This window comes from Drosophila novamexicana, unplaced genomic scaffold, assembly GCF_003285875.2.
Source record: "Drosophila novamexicana strain 15010-1031.04,08,12 unplaced genomic scaffold, DnovRS2.1 tig00000877-arrow-arrow-pilon, whole genome shotgun sequence".
NCBI classification, from domain to species: Eukaryota; Metazoa; Arthropoda; class Insecta; order Diptera; family Drosophilidae; genus Drosophila; species Drosophila novamexicana.
Window position 1 is genome coordinate 1812050 of NW_020824831.1, and position 20710 is coordinate 1832759.

Here is a 20710-nt window from a genome sequence, read left to right on the forward strand (position 1 = left end):
TGTAGTTTATTTACATAGTTTCCAGTTAGATGACCCCCATATACTAACTTGGGTCAGTTGCAATCTGTACTAAGTAACTGATAGGAAATAATTGTAATTTGTCTAAAAACATATTTCCAAAATTAATATGACACACGTACTTGTTGCGTGGAAATTAATGTATGTTTTATTTTTACCTACTGATCTGAACAAAGTATATATTAATATCGTAGTTGTTTATATTAGTAATATCGTATTGTTTTTATTTTATGAATGCTTTTTATGTAAGGTTGTGACAATATGTGTATGATGAGCTTAAGCTGTAAAATAAAGCAATGTTTAGAAAATTAAAGTGAATTTTTACATACGTATATGTAATATTGAAAATAAATTAATATTTTGATATAAAGTGAAAATGGTTGGTTGTGTTCCTTATGTGTGATGATCCTTGGTTATGCAGATAAGACCGACATTGAGCAATTGTGTTCCTCACATTAGAAACAATATTTACACGCTGATCTTGTGCAGTGTAATTCGTGGCTTTGTTTCAAGTCGATAATGTTTGATCGCTTTCGATGCATTTCTGCAGATTCTTATTATTAAAAACACTACGGCTAGTTCGCGTATGTGGACAGTAGGGGTTCCATTTTGTTATGAATATATTTGTTTGCAAGGCTGTCTATTATCTGCTAATATGCTGCGCACATCCACCATTTCGTTTTCGTTGGGTGCCTCTGTAATTCTTAATTACCAGAGGCCCGATGAATATCCACCAGGTGGCACACGATTCTTGTTGATAACCTGGCTGCTGCCATTATTAGCTGGCTGTATGAAGTCAGTTGCACCAGGTTTGTAGCCCTCACCAGTAACGGGATTGCCTTCTATAATGATGTAAATGTAAAAAGTACAATGAATTAAATGACATTAGTGCTGCATTTTAAAAGGTAAGCATATATTCTCATCCAACGTGTTAAAAATGACTTACACTAACATATAGATATTACAAGTTTCTCGACTCTAGCTTCAATAAAGGGGAATAATTTCTCATATAGACGGACAGTCAGGAAGACTAACAATATATACAGAAATACTAAACAATATGTTTTTTCATGTTTTTTTTTTTTTTTTTTACATAGTGTAATGAAATAAACAGATCTTTAAGAGAAATTAAATTCTATAACAAATCATATTTTACCTGATCTAATACCTCCGTTAATTTTTAGATTCTCAGTCGAAGAAGAAACGGAAGATGATGCTGATGATACCGAACCACTTTTTCCATTATAATTTCCCTTGCTATTGGAAATTAATTGAGCGGTGTTGGAATTCTGTCCAACATTCAATATGTTGCTTTTCATGTGATTCTTTCCAGGAGTAAAAGGACGAGTCGGTTCTCCAAATAAGCGCGAGTATGAGTCAACGGGTTTTTGGCCTCGACGTGGTACATCGCCTGTTTTGTAGATTTCGAATTTCAAATTAAAATTGTTTCGGTATTTTTTTAGTTACACACCAAAACAAAAAGGAACAAGGAGTTAGTTTATTTAAAATATTGCAAATTTATAACTACAACGATGCGTAAAAAAATTAATAAAAAGGTAATCATAAGCAAAAAGACTAACTAGAAAGTATTCAAACATCATATCTGAAAACTTTGGATTTAATGATTTACTTTTATTTTTATTGACAAGTTCTTTATTTATTCAGTTGATATTAAGGATATCATGTAGGCCGAAACATGAAGCGCACGTTATAAATAACATGTATGTTCGCGTTCCCATTTGAATAAGAGATTCGATCTTAGAGGCCATATAATGCACCAACATTGGTAATTTGGTTATAAATAACACATTTCACGACTAGTTAATTTTGCAGTTTAGGTTTATGTTAGACTTCAGTTGTGAAGATCAATCTGTGCCTGCCGTGCATAGAAGGTGTATATATGTAGTGTATTAGCACAGTGCTACAGTGAGCTTATAAAGGGATAACTTTGCAATTGTGAGAAATGTTCACAACTAATTGGATTATCTTGCAGAATTGAATTATTAAACGACAAATCATTAACAGACTTAAAAGAAAAATGTGGTTTGTTAAATCGGGAACTTTATGTTTTTTATGTACCCATAAAGTAGAATCTGTGAGCTCCTTGCCGTACTGGAAAGATAAATAGGAAAAGAAAGAGAGAAAAGGGAAAACGAGAAAGAGTCGATAAAAAGAGCTCTCAATAGCAAATTTGGGTGTATCGCTATAGTGTTCAGAAAATGTTGGAGAAAACAACAGATGGTACAAATTTTATATTGAGAAAACAAAGATTTTAAAATATTTGTTTAGTAGAGTTTTCCACATACTTTTTTCAAATATAGGTGCCCTTTCTAAAGTGTGTATGTTTGCATTTTCAATATTAATAGTATTTGTAAGTCTAGTTCTTAGAACCTTTAAAGGCCGTGGATGATATTTTTTTCGGGAAACTACTTTTTGAGCCAGTGAAAATGTAATATAGATAATATACAATAAGATGTTCGCAGATACGGTTCGGATAAGGCTAATTTGACTCAGCTCGTCTTCCTAAGTATGAAACTGGGGTCGGAGATGCTTCTTTCTGCCTAAGCGTAATTCACAGAAGTTACCATTGCTAATAATGCTAGCGTTATGGATATTTTTATATTTTTGAATTGAGCACTTTATTTTACAACTAAATTAAGGTAAAAAAGAGTTAAACCAAGCTATGTTAAAATTAAAGCTTGGTTAATATTTTCGATGAAGTGTTCTTTATTCAACTAATCCGGTTTAATATTCCATAAATCTAAATAAAGAAATAAAAGAAAGTTGCAGTCTGGTCCAACAAATCTTTAGAGGAGTGCATCGGTGGTCTATCTGACTCAAACCATGGTGACAGTTTATATCATGTTAATGTACGAGTATAAATATAATCCAAACTGTCATACTCTTTTCACCATGGGAGGGGATGGAGCATTAAAACTTGATTTCCGGGTTAATTTAAGTGGTGTTTTATACTTTGTCAGCGTTGTAGTTAAATGTTCACTATAAAAACTTTGACCACCGTTTCTCTAATAATGAGGTACAATTTTCTATAACAGTTGCGTTTTCGCCATAAAAGGAAACTTCTGCCTAAATTCGACTTCGTAGCTCTTAAAGTTTAGATATATGCAGTACCTAACCGACGCAATCAAACAGTCAGTAAATTCGATTAACTATTAACCTAATTAATACAGTTCTCTAAGTAATGTATGTTGTAAATAAATATTAAACAAGAAAAATTCTTAAAAAGCGAAAGTAATCCTATGTATCTTAACAGACACTTGCACTATTTAAATAGTATAACTTACCGTTATTCTTCTGAGCGACATCTTTTTCAGCTGAGAATATATTTGAGGCCATAAGGTTTTTGACGTTCCGCGGAGTTTGAGGCATATCAGCTCCAAAAATGTCGCTTGAGACTCCGCCAGGTGCCCTCAATACCCTAAAGAAGAAGAAGAGTTGAGAGTTTTCTTTTAGTAAATTTGTTGCTCATTGGGATAGGATAAGGATGGAGCTTTTAAAAGAGAACAAAAAAAAACAGATGAGTAACGCTAATTGCAAAAATATATAAAGCATGACAAGGTACATGACAGGTATTATATATTCGGCTTAGTAATAGCCAAAGTTGCAAAGGTGCACGCATTACTCCGGGTAAAGTTTATATCTTCTATCCCGCTAATCCAAAATATTAAATATTTTAAGTCTCTCTTTAAGTACTCTCTCCTCTCTGACTCCACACCGTAACGTCCGTCTTGCTGATAAACAAAAACAATTATATAAATCTCGAAAGCTCACTTAAGCAACAAAAGGTAGAATTCCACACTACGGTTGTCAAAGCTCTGCCTTTCATAATATTAACAGGTCTTTAAGCAAGATTGGTCACATCGTCCGGCACATTCCCAAAAGGAAATTATATCAATATCGGCTTTCTATATACCATATAGATCTATATGTTAAAATGGTTGTCTACAAAAGTAGTTTTTTCGGCGTGTTCAAGCTGTTTCATTTTCTGAATTATAGATTATATAGAACAGATATATAGACAATGAAAAATTATATTTGTTTCTCATATCTAATTTTTAAATTTAGAGACATAAGGCCGAGCAGCTTCAACTGTTAGAGCAATTTCGCTGTTTACTTTCAAAAAGCCTTTCACATTTGCAATGTGCAATGTGCAGCTCAGAGGCAAATCAGAAATAAACTTTTTTCAGTGACCAAAGAATGTGTGAAAAAACAAACTTGACCGGTAGGTATTCGCGGTGGTGATGATTCATATGCCATCACCAAACGAACTGAGCTAAACTTGCTCTGGGAGACATTCGATGCCCGCCTGGAACTTTTACCTAGTTTATTGGAGACAAGGCTTAAAATGTGTTTAGTCAATTGCAAAGAAAATGTTGAACACTTTTTATGCAAAACCTTACGGGTAAAAGTTGTTTTGTGGTTGCTTAAAGTAAAAGTGACAGTTTCGTCAATGATTTACTTTAAGCCCGATACTTACCCCCCTTTAGCGATTTCAGGTGTTTTATATTCGACTTTTTATGGGAGCAACTGCTCCTTATACAGTATAAATTTTGACCCCTACCAACAATTTGTTTTTTTCGAATGCTAATGAAAATATCTGAACAATTATAAAAGTGTTGAAATCAATCGACTACTTAATCAACCACGAATTGTGGGGGTCGATAGGGTTCGTTCGAATCTGCGACTCTTTTATTACTGTTGTCAAAAGGACAGAGACATAGTTTTATGTAAAATTGATTTAAGTCTGAATTTAAACTAAAGCTATGTTCACTATAGCTCACTTTTGAAAGACAGATTTATCGTAGTAATACCGAAAAGTTAGTTATCGTCCGATCAGATTTAAACTTGTTACCACTTTTTTTTTTAGTGATTAGCCACCCTAAGCGATAAAACTGTGCTGGAATAACAAAAATAAAAAAAATGTCGGCATACAGAAAACGCAAATTGTATAGGTGGTGATCAAGTAAAAGAGTTTATATCTTCAATAGTATATAAGACAAGGATTTAAAGGCATATTTCCTACTTTTTTAAGATATCTAGATATGTTAAGCTCGTGAGCAAAAGTTACGTTTAGTGAAACTATCTATAGCTATATAATATAGTAGTCCTCAGTATTGGCTCATATGCTCATATTTAAGAAGCGTAATAAAACTACTTAATTCCGAGATATCTTGAATAAAAAAAAGTCGTTTATATAAGAAATTTCAACCGATAATTGGCATCTATGGCATCTATAGCGAAATACGATTATGTTAATATATAAAGGGCACATTTTCGACCCATCATTCCTATCGCAGCCATCATTCCTCACGCGTTGTTGTAACCCGGCTGGTTCCGATATATATAGTGTCTGCAACCTATATAAAGCTTTATGAGGATAGCTATAAAATTAAGAGACTAGGAATAGCATGCATAAAAACACACATTTCATAACAATATTATAATACCCGCTTCAAAGGTATAAAAACTTATAGACACACTCTATGGGAGCTAAATTTCTACTTGGCTCATTGCGACTTTCAGCGTATACATGTATAAATTGATTAATTGAAATTAATTATGAGTTGGCTTAAACTTCACATCGTGGCTAACAGCATGCCATTAAGGTCAAATGGTTATGAGGAGTGAGTCCCTTCAAGACATAAAACAAATGAAAATGCATTTTTCGATATATATTTTTTAAGGTATACAAAAAAATGTATAGAAACTTGACAGACGGAAGCTCTCGACACGCGGATATTGCACAAAACCAATTTACTCTTATTCGCCTTGGTACAGTGTATGAATATAATGAATAAAGAGTTTGAGTGCATTCGTCTGTAACATACAAATGTCCGAGTAATTGTTCATCGAGTTCATTTGTTGTTTTTATTGAGTTTGGGTTGCTCTGAATTGGTTGCAGAGATCTGTTCGAGCGCAACAATCCGTTATTGTTTGCATTGCAGCAGCTGCTTTGTTTCATTTAAAACGTGTCCCGCAGAAGCGCGTGCAACCGCAAACAAAAACATAATGAAAATTTAACTGCAGCACGAAAATTGAGTGCGATTGCTGTTTTTTGTTTGTTATTGTTGTATGGTTATGTTGATTTCCCTAAAACGTTGATTAGACGTATCCATTATAATTGCTTGACATGCTACAAAACAATAACTGACGGTTAGATGACTTGGTTGATGGGCCACGCTGCAATACTTTCCCTGCGCTTCGGCAGCTGTGCATTCAAGCGGAGTTGGAGCTGCTCGATGCTGCTGGTATCGATGCTGATTTTTTTGATGGATTGGCGCAAGCGATTCGAATGTTTGGAAATTTCTTTTATGTTGTAGGAATTAATCAGTGTGCCATCAATTTAAAAAGAAAATGAAAAAAAAAAAAATACTTTCAAGGGAACGAAGTTTAAATACCCTTCCAGACATAAGGCAAGTATGCAATATAATATTTTTATTTTTATTACTAATCTTATTTCATTGTTTTCTTATGTTAGCTTTACGAAATTGTAATACAATATTGATTCGTAATTATTAAAGTTTGGAGACTGAGATAACTAGTTTCCATAGAAACAGACAGACAGAAATGCCTCTATCGATTCGCCTGTTAACACAGATTAATAATATACACATATCTTTCGGTTTATAAATGCCTCCTTCAATGCGAAACACAATTTGTGATAAAATAATAAATCCGCCTGGAAGAGTATCAAATAATTACTTGCCTTGCAGAGAATCTGGCAATTTGCAGCTATATTGGATGGCTATACAACTGCAAGATTGTCAATTACCGATAGTGTTTTTTTCACTTGATCAATAATTATCGATTGGATGCATGGAAAGTATATGGGCGGCAAAGAGAAAAAGAAAAGTTGCCGCACCACGTTGCCACCACTTAACAATTTTGTGCATATGCGTGAAGATCGGTATGTCTGGCTATACTGTTTGTGTATAGTTTTTATACCCTGAACACATTGTGATGACTAAAGGAGGTATATTGGTTCTGTGCAAGTATATACGTAAAGTATAAATATTCGTAGGGCCTGCTAGTACGAAGTTGATTCCGATTATCAGAGGTAACTAACTATTCTTTTACATTAAATAGGTTTAATAGGTAACAAGAAGTGTAAGGTATTTGGAACTGATAGAAGAAAGTTCAGGGTATCCCCAAGTCGGTCACTCCCGACTAGACACTCTTACTCTTTATATCCTTGTCTAGGGTATAAGTATTTTGCAGAGAAATGTGTGCTCCATCAAACCTTTTTGATAAGCCTTTGTATATATTAAGCATATAGTATATAGCTGCATATAATAACAAACATGTATATACGTGCCTGAATAAAAGGGGTATAAGAGTAAGGTATAAGGTAATTTAACGGAAATCGACCAAACATCAGAGTATATATGGCAGGTAACTGTTTCCGACAGGTACTGTAAGGTACCAAATTAGTATCAGAATGCGCAACCAATAAAGTCTGTTACGCGGCTTTAATGTGACAGTGAATTCTGACCCAAATAAATACTTGTATACATAAAGCAGTATATAAATTAAATACCAACATGTTATCATGAAGTTTTCGAGCCCAATGTAATAATTGTATTTGTACTTTCCCACTTTGTCCTAAATTGACACATAAATACTGTTGACATAGCAACTATACCTATATTTAGATATTTCTTGACACACTAAAATAATAAATATGTGTATGCATGATTACATATTTATATAGATTTCAGACCTCTTTGATTATTTAAATTTTATGTTTTTTTTTTCTAATTAAATAATTGTATATTTTTATTAAGTTAAAGTATTTGATTGCTTATAACTTGCAGGTATTTCCCGGCCTTGCCCGTTGTATGTTTTTTGCTCCAAGTCTAAGATATAACTTGATCACACACTGGTCCGTAGACTATTTAAATCAAGCCGTAATATTTTGAACTCAACATCAAAAGTTTAATTTTAACTAATTATTTGAAAATTAGTTTTAAGTCCAAATAAAAACCCTAAACTTGAAAGAAACGTTTTCTGCTATCGTTCATTAAAAACTAAAAACGTATTAAATAAATGTTCACATAGATTATTGAAAATAAGTTAGAAGCAGATCCGATGGTAAGTAAAAAATATGCAAATACCCGCCAAATTCGCGAAAAGAGTGAAATTAAGCAATTATGTTTGAGAATGAGGTTCGGACCGATCGAATGGTAAACAAGAAATGTGCCTCCATCTGTCTTTTATATACATTTGCACAAAAAAGTACCTTTTTTCTCAATTACAAATGGATTTTGAGTATAGCACGAGTGATCGGTGTGTCCAACTTGAAGATACCCCGTACCTTGCGTCCAGTTGCCGTTAAAATCATTCGAACCTTATTCTGCCAGAAGCAATATTTGAAACAAACCTGATATATGCTTACCAAATATTTACAGACAAGCGGACGGATGAAAATACCCTTCTAAAATCCACACTAAAATATCTTATTCCATTTATCGATAAGCATCGGCACTGATCGGCAGGTATAATGAGACCACCCTAAATTTGGTATGTAGATTCTCATGTAGAATATGCAGATTATGATTATTTAGTTTTTTGATTTGATACTTCCTTCTTTCCTCACTAACGCAATACATCTCATTTTTAAATCTAGAGCCTTTTGCTTTGGTATATATGAGCACACATTTGGGTGACATAGTGCACTGAAGCACTGAAATATTTGATAAATTTGGAACTATCATCATCATAGTGCGGATAAGGAAAGAAAAGAAGCACAGCCACTGCGCAGCAAGGGGCGCGCGTGCTTAAGCACCTTTCACTGTGTTTTGATGAATGCATGAGAGAAGAAAGCTAGAACTTTTGTAATGACAGCTTGGCGTAGGGAAGAGTTCGGGTTATCTCCTAGTCGGCACTCTTATTTGCCTTCTTTGTAAATAATAATTTCTCATGATTATACGCTACTAATCTCTTTTCAATGAGTGCAGGGTAGAAAATTATTTGTATAAATTTGTGTATACACTCAGCATAAACATTATCATAATCAGTTTATCAACTTTGGTCATAAGAAAATATGAATGGCCTCTAGTTTCATATTTAATATATTTTTCATTTTAAATAAGTATTTTTAGGAGACAATCGCATTATGGCTACAAACAAACAATGCCATACAAATTTCATTGTAACGATTTACGCCGCCCAAATAACAAATATTTATTTTCATGTAGATTGATAACTGGAAGATAGACATATACAATATTTATTTTAGACTTGAAAAGTCACGACAGTTCACAGAGTCGTGCTTAGGTATGACCCGTAAGGAAACCTACGACTTCAATATATAAAAGTGTCAAAGTCCATCATTTTAGTAGCACAGGACAATTCCAATTTTTAGATTTCTGTGCCATACGCGTCAAAACAGGCAAATTATATAAAGATGTTAATGTCCACACTTCAAATAATAAAGAATAAAGCTGCATTTTCTTTTAAAAGATATTATATTCCCAGCATAACAACAGTTTAGAGCAGGTATGACAACTATTATTGATTATGAAGGCGAAAGTAACCGATAAAAGAGTATACAAAAGGCTTCATGCTACGTCCAAGTTGAGCACCTTTCACTGCAGATTTTCTTATTCGCTTTTATATATTTTACTACTACTAAAGAGACCACGTCGACGTGTCGTTAGGGAAATGGTCGAAATTGAGGCAGTGCCTGCTGCTTGTATGCAAAAAGTAAGCAGGGATTGAAAAAGCAATTCGAAAAATCAATGAACTGCTTAGTCTTCAAGCCAGCAGTAGGGGCCCTATAAAAATGTTCTTGGCAGAAAGCACATGCGGTAGAGGAACCAGCACTTTAAATAATGCACACATGTGAGGGAAAGCTAGGGTGAATGTCCGATAAATTACTGCACGAGAGAACTGCATATGCCCATGCAAACAGTCGCATATAAATATGTACATTGTTTATGAATAGCTTCGAGTTTTGGGTTATTCATTTTCTATTTTAAACTTACCTCTTTTTTGCTTTGCCGACATTGTAAAGCTCAACATGTTTGAATGCAGCATAAGTAGCCATGCTATAAGGTTTTATTTTATGTGGGTTATCGCTTTGAATTTATTGAATTATTTATATTGAAAAGAAAACACCTAAAGACACGAAAACAATAAATGTTGTAAAAGGAACAGCAAGAAAATTTGCAAATTCACTCTCTTATGAGTTGAAAAACGGTGTTAAGGAGCCTGCAAAGCGTTGATGACTCATGCTGCATGCTGCAGCAGTGCTTGCAACGGATGCTGTGCGCACGTTAAAAAATCAATAAATATGTGTGGTGCAGGCACAGATGCAAGTAGTCCTAATTTTATATTAGTAGAAAATATTACTTTCTGCTCACATTTGAAAAACAATTTGCAAATTTTCATATGTCTAGCCTTATTTCGTATATTTATGAACAGAAAACACGTACAAAGTAACCGACCTTATTCTCACTTTTTTATTATTATTATTTATTTAATTTGTTCACAATATATTCGTTTTTTAAATATAATTGATATGATTCGTATTTCTCAGTGCTTTTCTTTAAAACAAGTTGCAAAGAATGAAAGCTAAGAGCTTTTCAATTTTCATTTATGTATACGTATTCGTGTGATTTTGCGTTAGCTGACGTTGTGACCACTTCAATATGAAGCTGATGACTGGAGTGCATTGGGAAAAGTGAAAAGCATTTATTTCCACCAGCGGCAGCTACACGAACGGCGAGAAGTCTTATCGATCCAAAAAAACAGCGAGCAAGTAAGCACAAACTCGCTCAGAGAGAGAGAAAGAGAGAGAGAGAAAGGGAGAGAGCGCACTTCGTTTTGTTTGTGCCCAAATACATGTACATTCGTGTATACTCAACATGAGTTATGTTCGAGCCGTCGTGTTGGAACTAGAGACAACATCAAAATTAAAAACAAACTACAGCTGATTGAAGTTAAAATATGCTCTCGCGCTCCCAAGTTTATCTATGAAATTCAGCTCATATTTGACTAGACTGCAACCAAGTTAGTACAAGGTAAGCATGTAAATAATATGTATATCTAGGGTGTAAAACAATAATTAGTCTTGTATTTTTTATTTAAGAGCTATATTGTATTGATTCAATGTCGCCTTCGCTAGAAAGGTTTCTTAGGGACCTAGTCATTAACAAAGAGGGTAAGTGTTATAAAGCCTTACGAAGACACCATTTATACCTAATAATTAATACAAATTAACCTAGTCATTAACCACGAGGGTAAGTTGTTATAAAGCCTTATGATGGTTACATCTAATATTTATTATTTTTATTTTTTCTTTTGTCGATGTTTGGTTATTTCTCGACTGAAACACTTTGCGTCATGATACCATTGGCATTAGTAAGACGTAAGAGCATTAAAAATGCATTCAAGTTTGGCTATACTCAATGCTTTTATTTTATATGAGAAGTGACGGGTCAAAACAGTGAAGGTCTTTTTCTACCCAGTGCTTTGTTTTGTCTTTTGATAATCGACCAATCTCTCTTATTGACATCTACGGTGTAAGGCATATAAATTTGGCGAAAGGCAGACGATTTTTTGACTCATCACGGCTCTAACAGATGATATTTTAGACTACCTATGTTTTTTGTTTTAATAAGCTACCAACATTTATATTCAAGCGTATTTAATCTTCGTCACGGCGAAAATAAATGCTCTTTCATGCTCTACCAATGTACAAAGTAGTTACGGTCTAATGCATCTTGTTTATCTTGGTGTAGCTTTTCAGTGGTACCGTTAGAGCCTGTCTATTAGAAGCGAAGTCTACTTCTCAAAAATTAAAAAATATCAAAACTGACAGACGAACCAGAAAGCAATGTGCACCAAGTTGCATGTTGTATTTGGTTTTAGCGTGAATAGAGTAAATCACTTTCATCATCATCATCTCAAGAGAAACTTAATGCGCTGGTGGCAAATCAATTTTAAAGTCAACTTTTAATTGGCTGCATCCAAAAATAAAAACTCCATTTAAGTAGTTGTAAGCTCCTCGTTCTCTTGGCGCATTTGGCACACATTTCTATGCAACACAGGAAGTAAATAAGTTCTGGCGTATGTTCAAGTTTTTTATTTATACTTTATGAAGCACTAATGTTATATGTCATGCATTCAGTATAACTTGGAAGTTCTTCACATGCTTTGACAATGGCAAGGGCTATGAGTACAACATAGCATCAATGACATGTAACGCCTATGCGCAGTTCTCTTGCCCACATTGCAACAACCCACTGGACTAGGTTAAAAATAGATGGTTGCCTTTAAAAGACGCCTGCTCTTCGATGTGCCTGTCTGCAATGACTTACCAAATTGTATGGTATACTCATGCTGGGTCAAGTAAGTCGAATCCAAAGCAACATACATATAAGAGTCTATGAACTTGCTCTTTTTAAAATGCTTGTTCTGTATATTACAAACGTAAGATAAACCTGATTCAAGACGCCTATGCAACATTCTTGAACATTTAGGGCGTTGTCAGATTGTAAACATGACAGTCAATAAGAAAAATGTGTTTCACCTGAATTAAAACAATATAGTTGTTACTAGCTTTTGGTGGAGTTGATGGAATAGAAAAATCGGGAGTGCTTTATTGGGAGATGTTATGAACCCAGCGCCAAGACGCCGTTGCAAGCATTGCAAAAACACACTCACACACACACCATACATACACATGCATATAAATATATATATATACATGAACACTTTATGCAGCGGCTGAGTTACTTCCTTTCTTTGCCCCACACTGGGAAATGGATTAGTGGTTAACTGCAGTGCATATAGCCGATCTTTATAATAGGTCATTAATAAATACCAAATCACAAGGCTTTACCATTAAATATGACTTTTTATAGTAATCAGAAAGTGAAATATTTATATCTCTTTATAGTATAAGACAACATACATACATACACAGCTTGGTGTATCTAGCTCTAATCATATGCTTAAAAAACCATGATTCAAAATTGATATTTATCGATATATAGAAAAAAAGACAGAAAATATATTTTATGGAATCGATGGGAATATTTCTCAAAGAAATTATGTGTTCCTTTTACCCAAACAGTACAGGGTATAAAATATGGCACTTTTGAAATATACATGCATTTTTTATGCCTATCTGTTTGTCGTCTTACAAAAAAGTTAGATTAATATATATAAATGTATTTCTTCCAAAAACATAGATGCTTTTTTTGCTGTTACATATATCGTACAACCTTTTTACACACCTATTTATTACAACATTTCTGAGTGCATGGCATAGAGCTAAGCCATTTAAACGCCTTTTCAACAACGCAGACAACTTTTCTTTTTGAACTGTCTATTTTAATTATAGTTTCGGTTACTCCGTTTCTTTTTTATGCTTTTGCTAGCTGCTTTTGATTTACTCACTTTTAGGTGAACATTTTCCACGTGTGTTTAGTACATAGAGAAGGTATATACTTTTCACTGCATTTTAGCCCGCAAATGACCGAGCGGCCCATCGCCTGACCAACCGCTTAAGGCCAAAGATTAAATGGGTAATTACCCGTGTTTGCAAACCCAAATTTTAACTAAAAAACTAGGCTTGCCAAAGGTTTCTAACTGACTAACTAACTGACAGTCACTGACTAATAATTTTGCCCATTTCCTTTTTTGAAAGTACGCGAGTAAAAGATACACAACATACTGTATTGGTACACCCGTGTGCGAAATAAATAACCAAAGGGTTTTATAGTGTATTAAAACTTTTAATCATAATTTGACGAGTGCTGAACATAAATAAGAACGTACCGTTCGGGATTAGCCGACAGCAAATACTCTAAGCAGCTTAATAATAAAATGTTACTAGGAAATAACGATTTTTGCAATTTATGGCCGCAATATTTTTGGCTCGATATTTAAAGGTCATTAGAAGTCTACTGGCCAAATTGATGAACAACTTGCGAACAGACGGCAGACATTTCACTTTGTGTGCCGAGTGCCGATGGGCGAAAGGTCTAAGATATCTTTTTAAAGCCTATTAAAACACAAGCTTGCCCATATATTCATCGAAAATAATGCAATAGTTGTAAATAACAACTACGCTAGAATTAAAGCAAGGGCAAAGTTTTGGCTAAACACATAACATTTCAATTAAGTTCATTAAAAAGTTACTATTATTGTTGAAAAATAAATTGGAAATGGGTGTTTAAGATTTTAATGAAACTTAAATTAAACAATTGACCGCTTTTGAAATAGATGATCAATTGATTATTTATTACTTTGAAATATATGGGCATACAGTTTGTCAAGGCAGCCCATTTTATAATTCCAAAAGTTTGCAGTGTTACCCTATAAGGGTTACTCCGAATCGTATATATAAACTGAAAAAACAATTTTCGACAGCTTGACATGATAAAAAATAATTTTCTATTAAATATTATAGCCAGAGCGGCCTCTTGTAGCAATTAAAATTACTAGTATGCGTATGTATATTCCATATATCCTATTTTTGCCAGATAAATTAAAATCCTACACTAAGGAAGAAGTTGTTATATAAAATATTAAGTGCGGGAAAGGGGAAAGAATCGCTGCTCCCATTGCCTGCACTGGTTCTGGTTAAAGGAAATATTGTAGTCGTCCACTCTCCACGGGCAAACTCTTACAACTTTCTAATTTTTATTGTCTTTAAACGTTGATCTTTTCTTTCGGCAAGTGAATAATTTAATGTTTTTCTGTATCACTTAAATTCTAGTTGACAATTTGTTTAAGCAACCACAACAAAAAAAAAAAATGGGAAATGGGGTCTAGACTCTAGAGTAAATATACCGCACAATTTAATTCTGCGTCGCAACCCAACATTTTTTGTTTATTAACTGAAAGTGAAAGGCAATTCAAGTTGCGAGGTGTGCAAATATTGAATAGAATTTGTTACACTCTTTGCGCGTTTAATGCAGCATAGCCCGAAAAACTGTTGTTAAGTATAATGAAGCACTAATCATTTTTGCGCACCTCTTAAACCTTTCAAACAATCTTTTTCTTTCCCAGAAAAGAAAAGTATATCCATTTTGGTTAAGAGTTTTGCCAGCACGTTTCAAATTAGGCACACATAAAAATATAAACACAATGCATGAAATGACTACCTCAGTCAAACCACGATAAACACGTTAGATAGGCATCTTCTTACAAGTAAAAATAACTTTGTAGGATTCCAAACATCAGTTAATTTGGAAGTCGTCATAACAAAATAGAAACAAACACACATAAGCACAGCCGTTGTGCAAAGGAACAATGTACGCGGCACTAAGTACAGGGTATTTCCTAGTGTATTTGTATCTTTGCAAAATCTATTTCACAAAACATAAAATGTGTACCAAGTCTCTGTTTTAAGCTAAATATATTGACAAAGCATATTTTTGGCAGATAGTACATATAGTACACAGGTGCCCCAGACACAATCGTTAGTAAACTGTCGAAACAATTTTTGAATACAAAACTTAAAGGTTATCAAGATATCTTAACCTTACTGACTAATTACGGACCTCAGTACACTCTTAACATATAAGAAAAATTCTGTTGACATCGGACCTCTATATATGAGGACCTGGTAAATTATATGTATCTATTCTTGGTCAGCATCAATAGCCGAGCCGATCTGGCCATAGTGTTCATAATGATAGTAAAATAAGCAGATAATTTAATTACATATCGTGCGGCTAAGGCAAGGAGTACAGTGTTGTATGTGTGTATGTGTTTGTGTGCATTCATGTATATATTGAACATAGAATGTTTGTAGCAGCAGCGTTACGCTGAGTTCATCGTATCTCCTATTCGAGTATTTTCGACTATAGCCCTCTTGTTATACTTATTTATAGTATTATTATTTTATCACTAAATGTGTAGTTTGTAAAGACGACTGAAGTCTTAAATGCGACGGATAATTCTCATTGCAGATATATTTTAAATAATATACTCAAAATAGTTGAGTTTGGCTACCATATCTTTTAAAATAAAAAGTTTTCATATACGAGAGAAATACATATGGGGCGGATATGTCTCAATCAATATGTTAAACACAGCCTGAATAGGTATAAGATATGGATATAATAGTCGTATATTTCGAATTAATATAAATTAATGAATGCTCATATGGTTGCAGCAATTAGGCGCAGTAATTTTTATAGATATTCCAAAGTAATTGCCTTAATTCATATAGTAAGGCGGATGTCCCACGACCTCCAAAACGCATCTGTGTGGAAGACATGCTCAACCAAGCGTATGTACTTTTAAACAAACATCAATAAATAAATTAACGCAGTGGAACTAACACCAAGTAAGGACTTAATTGAGATTGCGATTCAATTCATTAATACAACATATCTTTATACTAATTTGGCAATTAGGGATCGTCACTAAAATGTTTATGAATACAACTTTTAAGGCGAAATTTGAATACCCTTTGCTTGTGTCTTTATATAACTTGTCCTAAACACAAATAATTCGAATAAGTAAAATTCAGATTCGAGTACCTTTGTTATATAACCTGATGAATTCGACACTCGCCGATTATTCGATTGAATCGAGCAACACCAAAAGCCATCTATCGATCCCAGAATAACTAACATAAATAAATAATTACTATTTTCGTTATTTGTTAATAGCACTTGCATGAAACGAATCTAGACGGTCTGATATTACTAATCTTTTATTTTCCTATACTCTTTTTTCTCTTTCTCTTACTCTCTCTCTCTCTCTCTCTGTCTCCGTCGCTTTGTTCAAGAATCTCAATTAAGGAGTAAGGCAAGGCAATAAAAATATACAGTTGTTAGACGGCAAAGCAACAACAGCACGCAAGGCCTAGCCTGAACTTTAGACATAAGTAAAGTTCAATGCACTTTCCTGCTGGTTGCACATTGGCGGCCGGCTAGGTCTAACTATAAAGTCGCGTGACTTCTCTTACCACTAATACTTAAACAAGCCAAGTAAATACGTATGTGATAGATACACGCCCACTAAGTATAAAATCAGCATAACACATGCACTTTTAGCTTTACATACAGCTATAGAATAAACAGAAAATTAGCGCTGGTAATGTGGTAGTAGATTGGACAAGGTACTTGCCGGGTAGTTACCCGAGAATTTGTGAGGGTTGCTGCCCATGTCCATGTCGCTTACTCTAATTAAATTTTCCTTCTGTAGACAAACTAAGCTTAACAGTACCCAATAATGATCGGTGAAAGTTCTATGAAAACCCTTTTTATATAGATAAGCCCAGAAAATGACATCATACATCTTCCATATGTCTGAGAGAATATTTAATCTTTGCCAACCTAAGGCTCACTTTTCTGAAAAATAAATATATCAGGGAGGGGTCGAATACTAGCCGGACGCGACAGATGTACAAACATGTGTATGAGTGGGATATCGGTTGCCAAGGGTGTATACTTTCCTGCTTTGGTTTTCAGCGTAAACAAAAAAATGAGTGGTTGCCAATGTGAAGTGAAAAAAAAAATGTCCGTATGTATATACCAAAGATTAAGACAAAAAACCAACAGAAAGAGCAAGCTTCTTTGTTTAAATGGAAATATTACGATCGCTAGACTCGTTTCCAATCTGCACACAGAACATACGCCCATACATACATACACGCATATATATTTATCTACATATATGCATGTAAATACAAAACAGACATATATACATACATATGTATAGCACCAGATGCAAACAGATATTGCATACATACATACAACTTGCATATATTTAAGCCGCTATCGATCAAAATTAGATCGCATATAACTTAAGAGACACAAATACACATAAATATCCCAATATAGCAATATGAATACATACAAAAATAAATGCATGCACGCAGTCAGTAGGACTTCGCTTAAGGTTCTTGTATGTATGTATGTATGTATGTATGTATGTAAATACATACGCACAATGCACCACTTCAGAAAAATATGGAAAATACGTACTTGCTGCCAGGTTTGTTCTCGGAAATTTCAAAGTTGGCGATCATTTCTATTGTTTTATACTTTGGATCTTGACTTATAAAACGTTCTTTTTTTCTTTTTATATTTAATTTCGCAAAAACGCAAGAAAGTTGAATTGTATTTTTAAATTCGTTTTTAATTTAACATAAGCAAACCGGGAAAAAATGCATCCGCACAGACCGTTCAATCGAAAAAGAATGAAAGGGAGTAAATTATCGATGTTTTAATTGCTTTACATATCGGAGGGTAAATTTATGCATAGTCGGCTCTACACTTTAGTGCTCGGTTAGAACTGTTATTGCGCTGTTGAACTCTTCTTACTGTCATCGATATATTGTTGCTACAAAACTGTTAACGCTATGTTATGGATACTTCATGTTAATGTATATGAATATATATACAGTAGCTAAGCTATACAAAATGTATTGTCTGCCACTGTTAAAGTCTCTGCATACACTCAATTGGGTATGTCAAAAATTATATTTCGATAGTATTCAATCGATCCTTACTGTTAAATGCAATCATATGTAGCATAACTAATCATCTGATCTGTTACTTATTAATGCAACGTGGTTGTTTACGCAAAAAAAGATGATTATATTGAAGAGATCTTGTAAAACCAAAACAGACAGACCATCATAAACTCAGTTAAGTTATCAGAAGAATGAAGTACACTACGCATTATATAAATTTAAATGAAAAACCTTTTTTTTTCTATTTTTTAAAAGCGGGTGGCGAATTTACGAATTCATAATACACAACATGGAAGCAAGTAGGCCTCTACTAGAATAGAAATGTATTTTCTATATGTAGGCATACAAAATACATGAAATGTTAGTTATATTCACATCACAAAATATTATGTACCATTGCATACACTCTTCAGCACTGTAAGTATTTTGCCATGCCAGAAATTTGTTCCTAGTCAACCCACCTGTTCTTTTGCGTTTTATGTTTGATCACCTATTACATTAAAAACGACGGTAAATCGAGAGATTTTACCCCAACCTCCATTGGAGAGCCTGTTTTCATCTTACTATTATAACAAGAACCATAATCCGGCTGGATAACTTATGCTTCTCCGTTCCAGAAAGGAGTTCCAAATAAATTGTATATCCTTGCAGAGGGTATTATAACTTTTTTGTGAAAAGTGCAACGCATAGAAGGAGACATCTCCGACCCCATAAAGTGTATATATTCTTGATCAGTATCAACAGCCGAATCGGGTTTTTTGGCTAACCCTATATAGTTTTGCATGAGAAACCGATTTCAGGCGGCGAGAAGTAGTTATATTGCCTATGTAAAGTATTAGGAATAAAAATTGTTCGACGAATAAAATTAGATTATAATCGATTTTAATTTTTTCTGGATTTGAATGCTAACGGATCGAAAAATAAAAAATCAGATTAATTTTAGTTTACATTATGTTGGTCACATCATGTCACTCAATATATTTATTTTTGCTTACGCATGACACGGTGTACCAATCAAATTTTATTGTCATTTTTTTTTTGAATGCATTCTTTTGAATTTCATTTTCATTTGTAGATGGCCTGCAAAACGATGTTAGTCTTAGTCTTATCGATACTGGACTCATTTTGGCACTGTTAGCACGATTTGACATTGTTAGTTATTTATTTTGCATTATAATGCAAAAATACAATAATTTAGAGAACTCTTACTTACTTAGACATCTAGCCCTAACTAACCATTTACCGCTATTATTTATATTTTTCCTTGCAATATTTAGTCTTAATTTTTAACTGTTATATTACGATAAGTCTTATCGATATTCGCTGCACTTAGGAACTGTTGGCATTATTATTCCCAATTCTTAAATATTTTATTTGTTAGACAATTTAAATGCATTCCGCCATCGGTAATTAATTTATTAAGCAAATTTTTATAAAGTTAGTTAAATTTGATTTTTGTGGACTTTTTTACGGGAACTAAACCAAACAGTTACCCACAGCGCCATCTATTGCATATTTTCATCTTGAATTTTCATCACCTGAAACTAGAACCATATTTCACACTTAACGAAGTTACTACAATCTTCGTTAAAAACCTATAACGCGTTTAGTGAAAGCACAATCCAAGAGCCGGGTTCATGTATATTCTCTTCATCCGAATATTTTACATACTCATATGTTTAATTTTATTTTAATTCGCAAAGCTAGTGGCATATTTCTCCGAGCGCGCTGCTTATTAAAACGATGATAACGCCCATCTGGACGTACGCTATCCTAGTCTGGGGCACGGCGTCATCACACCAGCTGCATCGCATAAGAGTAGTCTAAGCCAAGGCACCATGCAAGGTTGCCGGCCTGCCATCGTACGTCACAAAGGTCGGAGATCAGATAAACGGCTTTAGCAGCCGAGGCGCCTCCAAAGGCTACACCCCGGTAACCTATTTACGAATTATTGGAATACCCCCTTCCCCTTCATTATAAATACCATCATTGTAAATATCATATAAGTTACTTACTTGTAACTATACCTTCTTCCCCCAGTTATTCGTTTGGTAGAGATCAGGATGCACTGATCGATTCCAGCGAAAAATAGAACATGTTTAAATAAAAAAATTACATATATAGCTAGGAAAAAATAAGCTGTATGTAACTTTTATACCCTGGCGAAAGGGACTTAAGCTTTGTTACCTTTAACAAATAATAACAATGGTATAAAAATATGCG

General features: G+C 33.9%; 1 protein-coding gene and 1 long non-coding RNA gene across 6 annotated transcripts; one reads left to right on the forward strand and one right to left on the reverse strand.

Moving 5' to 3' along the window:
- Positions 1 to 163: 163 nt before the first annotated feature.
- LOC115764989 (microtubule-associated protein Jupiter) lies at positions 164 to 18194 on the reverse strand. Of its 5 annotated transcripts, none has more exons than XM_030708323.1 (6): positions 10488 to 10683; positions 10026 to 10088; positions 3324 to 3457; positions 2098 to 2130; positions 1175 to 1429; positions 165 to 860 (listed from the first exon to the last, which is right to left on the reverse strand). In XM_030708323.1, exons 2-6 carry the CDS (start codon positions 10085 to 10087, stop codon positions 727 to 729), a joined length of 618 nt encoding a protein of 205 aa, XP_030564183.1. In that variant the 5' UTR covers position 10088; positions 10488 to 10683; the 3' UTR covers positions 165 to 726. The 5 variants fall into 5 exon arrangements, with proteins under 5 accessions (XP_030564182.1, XP_030564183.1, XP_030564184.1 ...); XM_030708324.1 differs by having other exon boundaries at positions 10476 to 10490; XM_030708322.1 differs by lacking the exon at positions 10488 to 10683 and having other exon boundaries at positions 164 to 860; positions 10026 to 10134.
- Positions 18195 to 18545: 351 nt separating this feature from the next.
- On the forward strand, positions 18546 to 19367 carry LOC115764913. Its single transcript, XR_004018062.1, has 2 exons — positions 18546 to 18661; positions 18743 to 19367. It is a non-coding gene; the product is annotated as an uncharacterized LOC115764913 (long non-coding RNA).
- The last annotated feature ends 1343 nt before the right edge of the window (positions 19368 to 20710 follow it).

What these genes read in the sequence shown, in the direction of transcription:
- LOC115764989 (XM_030708322.1), bottom strand. Translation starts at nt 10,087, where the DNA reads ATGGCTACTTATGCTGCATTCAAACATGTTGAGCTTTACAATGTCGGC. An exon ending in GTCGGCAAAGCAAAAAAGAG is followed by an intron (nt 3,458 to 10,025) that starts GTAAGTTTAAAA and finishes CTTCTTCTTTAG; the next exon opens with GGTATTGAGGGCACCTGGCG. An exon ending in TCACAGATTCTACTTTATGG is followed by an intron (nt 1,430 to 2,097) that starts GTACATAAAAAA and finishes TCTACAAAACAG; the next exon opens with GCGATGTACCACGTCGAGGC.